We start from the raw sequence: 9,358 nt of genomic DNA, 5'->3' as shown, positions 1-9,358 counted from the left end.
CGATTGTCACAACACTGAGATGAAACTAATCAGCCTTGACTTAAATTTTTAAATATAAATATCTACGCCTTCAAAATCGCAGAAGAATAGGTGCCCCAACTTAATGTGAAGTTTTTATTTTGTTTTGCATGAAAAAAACTTATTGCAAAGTTGATATCACATTATCGTTTAAAAGCATGGTATTATTGTACCCAAGGAGACATGGCTTCTTGTGAATTGCTCGAACTGGGCTGAAATAGTGTGGGGTGGGTGGAGACAGCCATTTGAGCCCGTCCGAGTGCTTGTTTCTGCTGGACTGAGCCCATCGTGATGATTTCTCAACGGCGATGAAGGCGAACGAGGAGCGATCATTCTCCCGTCGTCGTTGCTTGGTTCGCCCGTGCGCGGCTGGTGAATCCCGAGCCACCTGTTACAGCCGGCGCCTCACACGGCAGCCAGCCAGCTCCGGCCGGCCTACGGTACGACGCCTCCCCGGCCGGCCGGTCACGGGTCGCCACGTACACCTCTATCGCGCCCCAACCACCTGTGCACGCGCACGAGCTTCTCCGCCTTCTTGTAAACAAAACTTACTCCGTATCAGTCAGGAACGGGATAGAGCCTAACTCGAACTCGACGGTGGTCTATTTCCAGCCAGGGCCAGGGTTGGATAGGAGGATAACCGGATAGGCGGATAGCCATGCACGCATGCATGCGGGGCGCCATTCATCGGTCTGGGAAGCCAGTGAACTAGGGCGGGAGGCCTATTGATTGGCCGGCCAAGAAAGCGATCGACCCACAAGCCGATGGATCGATGGATCGAGTCGATCGTCACGGGGTTCCCGTGCCCGATCCGCTCCCACTTCCCGCCTTCCCGGAGGGCGAGCAAACGTCCACGTATAAAAGCCCCGTCAACCCTCCCCTCCCCGATCGCAACCGATAGCCCACGCGCGGGCGCGCTCCACCGATCCCATCCCATCCCATCCCACCCGCCGCTCGCCCCACCGCCTCTCGTGCGCCGCGACCGGCCACCGCCACGGCACCGCCGCCGCCCCTCCGATCCCATCCCTATCCGATGCTGCTGTCCGTCTCCCGCTCCGCCGACAAGTTCGCCCCCCTCGCCGGCCTCCGCTCGCTGCTCGCCCCCGACCCCGTCGCCGCGGGCGTCGTGACGCGGACGATGATCCCCGCGTCGCCGCCGACGCGCGGCGAGGCCGATCCGGAGGAGGGCGTCGACGAGGAGGACGAGGGCTGCTGGGTCTCGTACGGCCGGCGGGAGCCCGGACGGCGCCGCCTGCCGCCGCCGATCCCGTCGCTGGCGGGCCGTAGCGGTCTGCGCCGGGCGCGCACCGAGGACAGGAGGCTCGTCATCAGCAAGGTGCGCGTCATGCGGCCGGACTACTACGTCCGAGCGCGCCGCGTGCGCGGCGGCCGCCTCCTCATGCGCCTCGTCGAGCGCGAGGACGACTGCCCCAGCCATCCGCTCCCGGCACCCGGCTGCGCCCGCGAAGGCGACGCTGATCGGGCCGACGAAGCTATGGCGGTGCAGAGAGACGTAGTCGATGACGAGCAGGCGGCTGCGGCACCGGCGACGATGCCCGCAGCTGGATGCTTCGAGGACGTGGTTAAGTACCAGTACGCCATCGGTAGCAGCCCGCTGCACCAGATGCCCTTGCTGAGGATGGTTCATTGAGATCGATCGCCAAAGGTGGAACTTTTTTTAGCTGCTTGCCTTTGATGGTGCATCGGGATCGCCTAGGTGATTTTTTTTTTGTAGCCATGTGTACTAATAGTGGTCAATATGCCTCCAAATTCCAGCATAGTTGTTTTTACAGAATTGTTGATAAAAAAATCAGCCCATGAATGAAGTATGAAATTGCTCCGATCTTTTTCTTGACACTACATGTTAGCATGTTTTCTCAAGAATATAACCCAATTGCCAACCTTACATGGAATTCATGGTGTGATGAAGATCAGGTGAACACGGGATCAAACGGTGAAATACCACTTAATTTATTGAGCATTAGGATCGTGCATCAAGATAGAAGAGAAGTGGTGGCGGGGGACGTGCCAACAATGTTTGTTGTAGCTCCTCTTAGGCGACACTCGGGGTGACTCAGACGGTCAACTCCTAGCACAATAAGCCACACCACATTGCATTGCATCCTCTCACCACCGGCCTCGGCGGGATTCACTTCCCAAGGAGGTACGTCGGGGGTGTTGTTCATGCTGCTGGTTTGGGGGTATGGCGGCTCGAAGGCGGGGAGATGTGGTGTCACATAGTTGTGGTGGCGTGGAGGTGCGACGAAGCGTGTGGTCATCGATGGATCACGGTGCGGGCGACGGTTGTCTCTCTCTTCTCTTACTCCCCCCCCCACCCTCTCTCTCTTCTCCTTGTCTCCCTCTCTCTCCCAACACACCTGTGTGAGTTTCCACCTTCATATTTGGTTACGGCAGAGCCATGGGCTTCAACAATGGCACAGAAGATCTAGGAGGTCCAATGGTTGTGTTGTGCCTACGAAGGGTAGCTTGGCATGGCCACATTGTGGATCTGGTGTGGGTGTTGTATTCAGTTAAGGGGATGGTGTCCGAAAGTGCTATTGGGTTGGGATGGTGTGCGGCTTCTCAGGGTGTTGTTAAGTGCAACGAGGAGGTTGTCGGGTGGATGCATGCTCACCCATGACAGCCATAGCGGTAATGTGTTGTGCCGCCCTAGATCTACCAGCTTCCTTCATTACTGCCATGGTGAGCTATGGTGGATCGCCTGATGTACTTGCATGGGTGGTGCACTATGTGTGTGCCGGTCTAGTTTGACGACCGTCAAGTTCAATTCGAACTTGTATTAGGGAGTAGATCTGGTTTGCTTTACTCCCTCCCCTTTTATGCGAGAGGTGTCGTTGAGAGAGGATTTGTGGCATGGGCAGCAGAGGCACCAACCCTATTTTCTTTTGGATTTTGATTTTATATTTCGTATCTTTTGAACCGAAAGTCCAATTTAAGTTTTGTTTTCATATTCATGTTTCTTGTGACGAGGGATTTCAAATAAGACCCATCTTGATTATGTTTCGACTAGTTTTTAAAACTTTGTTCAGTTTCAGTTGCTGAAACTTGGTGCATAGAATGAGAAAAATCACAAGTTTCACTTAAAACTTGGTGTGCCCTCACGCGAAATGCAACGGCTTTACGAATCGCGAGGCAATCATGCGTCCGGGCACGTCTGAGCAGGTGTGTGCCCCCATAGCTATGTGCCTGCGAATTTTCGGGGTGTCGCTGCAATGGCAACTAGACGACGGAGGCTCAAAGCAAAGCATTGCTTCTCTTAGATGAAGGTTGGTGATGTAGACCTCCGTTTTTCGGCATGAGTTGGTTAGCTCACCACATGTTGGTGTTATGTTCACAGTGGATTGTAGTTCAATATGGGGCAGAGTGGTTGCCAGCTCGAGAGGGTTGAGTTTGGCATGCATTGTGATGGCAATGTACTAGATATGTTACGATCATTTGGGCGGGTCTGCTCGTACTTTCTAAACCTGGGTTTGCGAGTAGATCCATTCTTGGTTGTCATTGTTCTCCTTGGACATCATTCCTGCATTGTGTATTGTTTTTTTTTTTGAGATGCATTGTGTATTGTTGGTTAGAAGAAAAGCCTCCCTTCAACTTTAGGCCGAGGGTTATTGCTCCACTATTTTTGACGATGCTGGTGGCGTTGGTCTTTGTATTTAACTACCTTGTATTGTTTGTACTCCGTAATCAAATGAAAAACAGTGTTGGCGTCTTTCGGTTTTATAAAAGAAGATAAAAATGGTGTGTGCTCATGGATTTACCTACCAGTTTGACATGAAAAGTGGTGTTGTGGTGGACGCAGAGTATCTGCTCCCGAGCTTAAGTGCTCCCTGATAAATAGTAAAATCAAAGAAAATAGTAAAGATGAATAAATAAATTGATTTGTTTGTGGTAAATTTTGACAAATGTTTAATATGCTTGCAAAAAAATATCAAGAAGTGGCATTCATGAAAAAAAATCGATGTTCCAAAAATGCTTTTCTTGAAGGGAAACGATTAGTTTCACCCGGCTGATTTTAGCGTGCGTCCGCCGCCCGCTGTTATATTTTTGGGTTTTATTTTATTTCTTTCTTGGTTTTCTTCGTATTATTTGGTTCTTTTTCTTTTTTTCTTTGCTGGTTTTAATCGGTTTTGTTTTTTTGACACATGTCTATTTTTTCTCAGTACACAATGTACATTTTTAGCACAAAAATGAAACTTTTTTAAAAATACTTTGGATATTTTTTAAATACATAATATACATTCTTTAAATGCATGTTTTCTTTTGAATACACCGTCGTATTTTGCGAATGCACAAAGCCACTAGTCTTCTATAACGAAACCAGGGAGCTTGCGAAGACTTGAATTCGGGACCTCGCACTCGAGCACGCATACATGATAGACAACGTGACATGTATAAGAAAACACATTAGCATTCATATATGAAAACATTTTTTAAAAAGAATTGAAACTTTTCTTGAAATAAAATGTGAACAAATTTGAATTTCCAAATACGTTTTTTAACCAAAACAATCTACAAAATTCCAAAAAATGTTTTAAAGAATGTGACACCATTTCTAAAATTCAAAACATTTTTTTAAAGGTGTGAAAAACTTTTGTAATTCTAATTTTTATTGAAAAATGTGAACAATTTTTGAAATTGTGAACAGTCCTTAAAAATGCAAACAGAATTTTAATTGTCCAAGCATTTATTGAAAAACACTATTTTTTAAAGTTATCATAAAAATAGAAAATAAGATTGTTTTTTTATTTCTGAACAATTTTTAAAATCTGGGAACATTTTGTCAAATTCTTTATTTTTCCTGAATTTATGAACCAAGTTTGAAAAAGACAAACATTATTTGGAATTTTGTACAAATTTTTAGAAACATGAACTTTTTGGAAATTCCTGAATATTTTCCAAAAACACGATTTGTTTTAAAACACTGGACATACTTTTGAAATCCCAAAAAAATTGTATTTATGATTTTTTTGCAAATACGAACATTTTTTGAATTTTTATTAAAAACATGAACATTTCGAAAACTGCCTACCTGTTGTGGTATACTGGGCCGGCCCAAATTCTCGTTCGTGGGAGTAGCACGTTATCCGACCGAGATTGAGTACTCTCAGTGTGCCAAACAGTTCTAGGATTCGAAATAGACCGAGATTGACAAGTTCAAAGTACCATTTTTTGGGATTCAAAGTTCAGGATTTATTTTATCTTTCATCTACAAGTTTAAGGTTTATTTTGAACCTTTTCCTTTTGCTTTCTGTTTGAGAGCCTCGGTCGGTTGTTATCGCAAAATAGCATCATCCCGCAGACTACGGTTTTTCTGGTTTGACGCTGGGGCGCCCATGGATCGGTGAGTGAAATGTGGAGGCGTCTAAGTATCTGTTTGCACTGTTCCCGGGCGTGAGAGAGAACGGCCACCTAGTACTTCGGTCGTTGAGACTTGATTGTTGAGACATGAGGCGGACCGTGATGGGAACCACCTAGCAATCTAGCATCACAATGTGCGACCACACATTTTTTATGCGGGAAATTTTTGTTTTTGTCAATTTTCTTTATGCCATTCTAGATTTTTGACATTTCACTTTTGCCACTTTTAGCTTTTGATAATTATCACAATTGTCATTCCGTGGCAAAACCAAAATGTTTTTATTTCATTTTTGCCAATCTTAGCTTTTGAAATGTATTACAATTGCCACTCTGAAAATGTTGTTTTTGCCACGGGAATGACAGTTGTGATAATTGTCAAAAACTAAGAGTGGCAAAAGTGAAATGTCAAAATCTAGAGTGGCAAAAGGAAAATTGGCAAAATATATAATGAAAAAAACTAAAATTTCCCTATTATTGAATTAGTTACTCATGCCGCATAAAAAACATTTTTATGCATTGTTTACTAGAGTATTGAGTTAGTTACGGGCCATATTCAGCGTTTTCTTCTTCAGGGTGACGATTTGCTACTTAGCTCGTTGATGTTTGTGTCTTCTGGTCTTCGGCAACTTTTCGACCGCTACTTCTACAAATTCGTACATTTTAACAAGTTAATTCATTGAGTCGGAGTCTCAAAGCAGAAACAAGTTTTGCTCATGACACGCCGTCGGTGGATGCGTGAGGAACTCCAAGAATATGGATGTACTTCTCATTTCCGGTAAGGGTCATTTTGTAAGGATTTGCCTTTGACCTTTTTGGAAAAAGAAAAAAAATATTCGTATCTTGTTAATCATAGAATTGTACCTAACTGAAAAGCTAAGAAATTTACTTGATGCCCCATCATACAGAATGTTTGAAGCCTATAAAAAATGCAAGTGCAACCATAGAGGAAAAAACTAATATTTGTAAACATTTCTTACCGTAGGATTGTGCCATAGATTTTTTTTAGAGTTCCTATCAATTTTGGAAGAACCCTGTTGATGAGTTTTATTTACGTCCTGCAATTAACATTGTACATATTTCTCTTGTCTCCCCCTTCCCCCCCAATCAGGTAGCACCTTCTATTTTGATGTACACTGGGTTTAATTTGAAAACAACATGTGTAGTGAAAGCAACGACATGACAGTCCTCTTCTGTTCCCGAGCTCAAGTGAGCTCGCGATGAATAGGAAAAATCCTAAAAATCACAAACTTTGACAAATGTTTTGCGTGCTCGACAAATTTCAGCACAAAATTGACATTCGTGGAAGTTATGGAAAACAAAATTAGCACTCCAAAATGCTTTCAAGAAAGGGCAACGCTACGTGTCGGCCGGCGGATCTTTTTAAAAGATCCTCCGCCTCGCGAGCTGTAGGATCAGACAGATTTATTGACCGAGTGTCATCCTCTATTATTGCAACACAGGTCGTGTTGCGGAATTTTTTTGCAATACGGGTCATTTTACGGAAATTTTTACTACATAGCTTAAGTTGCATTTTTTTCTTGCAATAGAGATCTGTTGCAAAATAATTATTTTTGCAACAAAAGCTCTGTTACAGTATTTCTGACAACAAAGGCCTTGTTTCAAAAAAGAATTTGCAACGGATTCGAATTGAGCGACTGAGCGTCACCCTTTTATCATTGCAACATAGGTCATGTTGTGGGAATTTTCTGCAACACGACTCATGTTGCGGAAATTTTTGCAAGATTTTTTTTTGCAACAGAGACCTTGTTGCAATTTACTTTTTTTGTAACAGAGTTCTTGTTTCATTTTTTTTGCAACAGAGGTCTTGTTGCAATTTAGTTTTTTTAGCAACAACGGTCTCGCTTTAAATTTAATTTTTCTGAACAGAAGTCTTGTTGCAGTTTTTACTACAATAGACCTTGCCGCGAAAACTCATCGTAGTGGACATTGAGCAGCGAGCAGTGGCCACGTTGACCGAAAAAAAAAGACCGCTCCCTCGGGACACGTGTCGTACAGACGAGTCGGCGAATGCTCGCGTGCGATCCGCCGGTAGAAGCCAAGCGTTTTCCTAAAAAAAAATAAACCATAGAAGCACTTTGCAACCTATCGATTTTGCTGAAACCACATCTCTAAAGACGCACAGGATATGCCGTTGGAAAAGACAGCTATGGTGTGTTGTACATGGCAGCAGTGCGCGAAGTAGTGTGTGCGGCAGTAAAAATCAAACATATATGGATAAGAATAAGCTAATATCCCACGAGGACCACACATGTGCAAGGGATGAACGTGGAGACACTGTGTATGGCAGGAGAAACGGATCAGGGATCCAACGGCACAGCGGGCGGCGGACGCACGCTAAAATCAGCCGGGTGAAACTAGTCGTTTCCCATATAACAAAGAGAAAAATGCAAAGAAAAGCAGTGAAAACATAAAGCATGATGAAGGGGATTGACAAGTTGATTCAAAGTTTTAGGGTTTGACTTATCTTTCTTCTACAGATTCAACGTTTGTTTTCGACTTTGTCCGAAAAGCAAAATGAAACCGAAACAGAGGTGCGCGTCGCGCGGGTCGCGCCGCTCGGCGTGTCGCAGCTCGCAACACGTGTCCCTGGAAGCGGCAGGATCAGCACCGGCATTCGTGCCTTTCCCAACCAAACCAACAGTGCGCGCAGCCCTGCGAGCCTTGCTTTTTAAGTTTTTTTTTCAGAACCTTGCTTAGTTTACGTGGCACGAGGCCAGCCGGCCAGCGCAGCGAACAGGATTTACACGTACTAGTATACTGCAAACACGAACAGGTGCAGTAGGGCACAGGCACAGGCACAGGCGTCTCTGAATCTATCTACCGGACGCTCGAAACTCAGGCGAACTCCGCCGGCGCTCCGGACCGCTCCTCTCCCCTCCCGTAGGGTTTCTGGCGATCGCGCACCTGCACCGCCACTCTCGGTTTTGTTCGTAGCGCTAGCGGCTGACTTTTGCATCGGCAAAGAGCCTTTTCCTCATGATGAAGATCATCATCATCATGCAAAGTGGCGTGCGCGTCGAAAGGTACAGCGAAAGGAGCCCGGCCCTTGTCAAAGGTCGTACTACCAAAATAGCTCCTCGATCCATGATAATGATAATTGTGTAAAGTAGTAGAAACATGAGATGGACTTGTCACGCTGCTCGTGGCATTCGTGCCTACGGATAGATAGATATCCGGTGGCACTCAACATTAGGCGTTGGGAACCGTCTTGAGCGCCAGCGGTACACGTAAATTTCTTTTTTTTTTTTGAAAGGGTAAATTTCTTTTTGCTGTCACGGGGTTCAGCAGCAAATCAGTCTCGTGCAGCAGCTGCCACGGGGATATGATATCCATCCCTGACCGGCGCTTCAGCAGCATCTGCACCGTCCATTTGATGGGCCCCGCACCTAGAAAGGCAGCGAGGACGTAGCGGCCGTCCCGCCGCCACGTGGGGACCAGCACGCGCCTCGAGTGGACTGTGGACTCTGGCTGTGGCCTGTGGGGACTCCGGTCATGTGGTTGAAACGACCGTTGCTGTTAAAAAGCCCCAATAATAATCAGCAAAAACAAACGAGTAGGCCCTCATGCTTCCGACAATTCACAAGGCAGCTCCTTTCGGTATTTCGATCAGGTTTTCCCAATTCACCACCCCAACAATCTTTTAGTCCCATCTTGTCTGCTAACGTAAACAAGGAAAGAACCCTCTCCATTTCTTTTTAGTCCGTATATATAAAGAAATTGAAAGTCAATTTTTGAGTAAGTATATAAGAAAAAATATCGAGATTCATGCGTCATTAAATTAATTTTTATACCATATAACTTTAGTATTGTAGGTGTTGACATATACCAAATTTTATATGCAGACCCAAAAAAAAACCGAATGGAGTGCCATCTTGTAGTACTAAATACTCTAGAAAAATACCGTCCTACCACCCTATCAATGGAAATTCTCCCATTTTGC

At 45.3% G+C, this 9,358-nt stretch overlaps 1 protein-coding gene across 1 annotated transcript; it reads left to right on the top strand.

The window, feature by feature from the left end:
- Positions 1-1,043: 1,043 nt before the first annotated feature.
- Positions 1,044-1,859, top strand: LOC119314977. Its single transcript, XM_037589656.1, has one exon. The coding sequence runs from the start codon at positions 1,052-1,054 to the stop codon at positions 1,667-1,669; it is 618 nt and encodes a 205-aa protein (XP_037445553.1). The 5' UTR covers positions 1,044-1,051; the 3' UTR covers positions 1,670-1,859.
- Positions 1,860-9,358: the final 7,499 nt, after the last annotated feature.

This window comes from Triticum dicoccoides, chromosome 6A, assembly GCF_002162155.2.
Source record: "Triticum dicoccoides isolate Atlit2015 ecotype Zavitan chromosome 6A, WEW_v2.0, whole genome shotgun sequence".
NCBI lineage: Eukaryota > Viridiplantae > Streptophyta > Magnoliopsida > Poales > Poaceae > Triticum > Triticum dicoccoides.
The sequence above is the reverse complement of the archived record's forward strand: the minus strand, read 5'-3'. Positions and strand labels throughout refer to the sequence as shown.

Coding starts and splice junctions, on each gene's coding strand:
- LOC119314977 (XM_037589656.1), top strand. CDS start 1,052: ATGCTGCTGTCCGTCTCCCGCTCCGCCGACAAGTTCGCCCCCCTCGCC.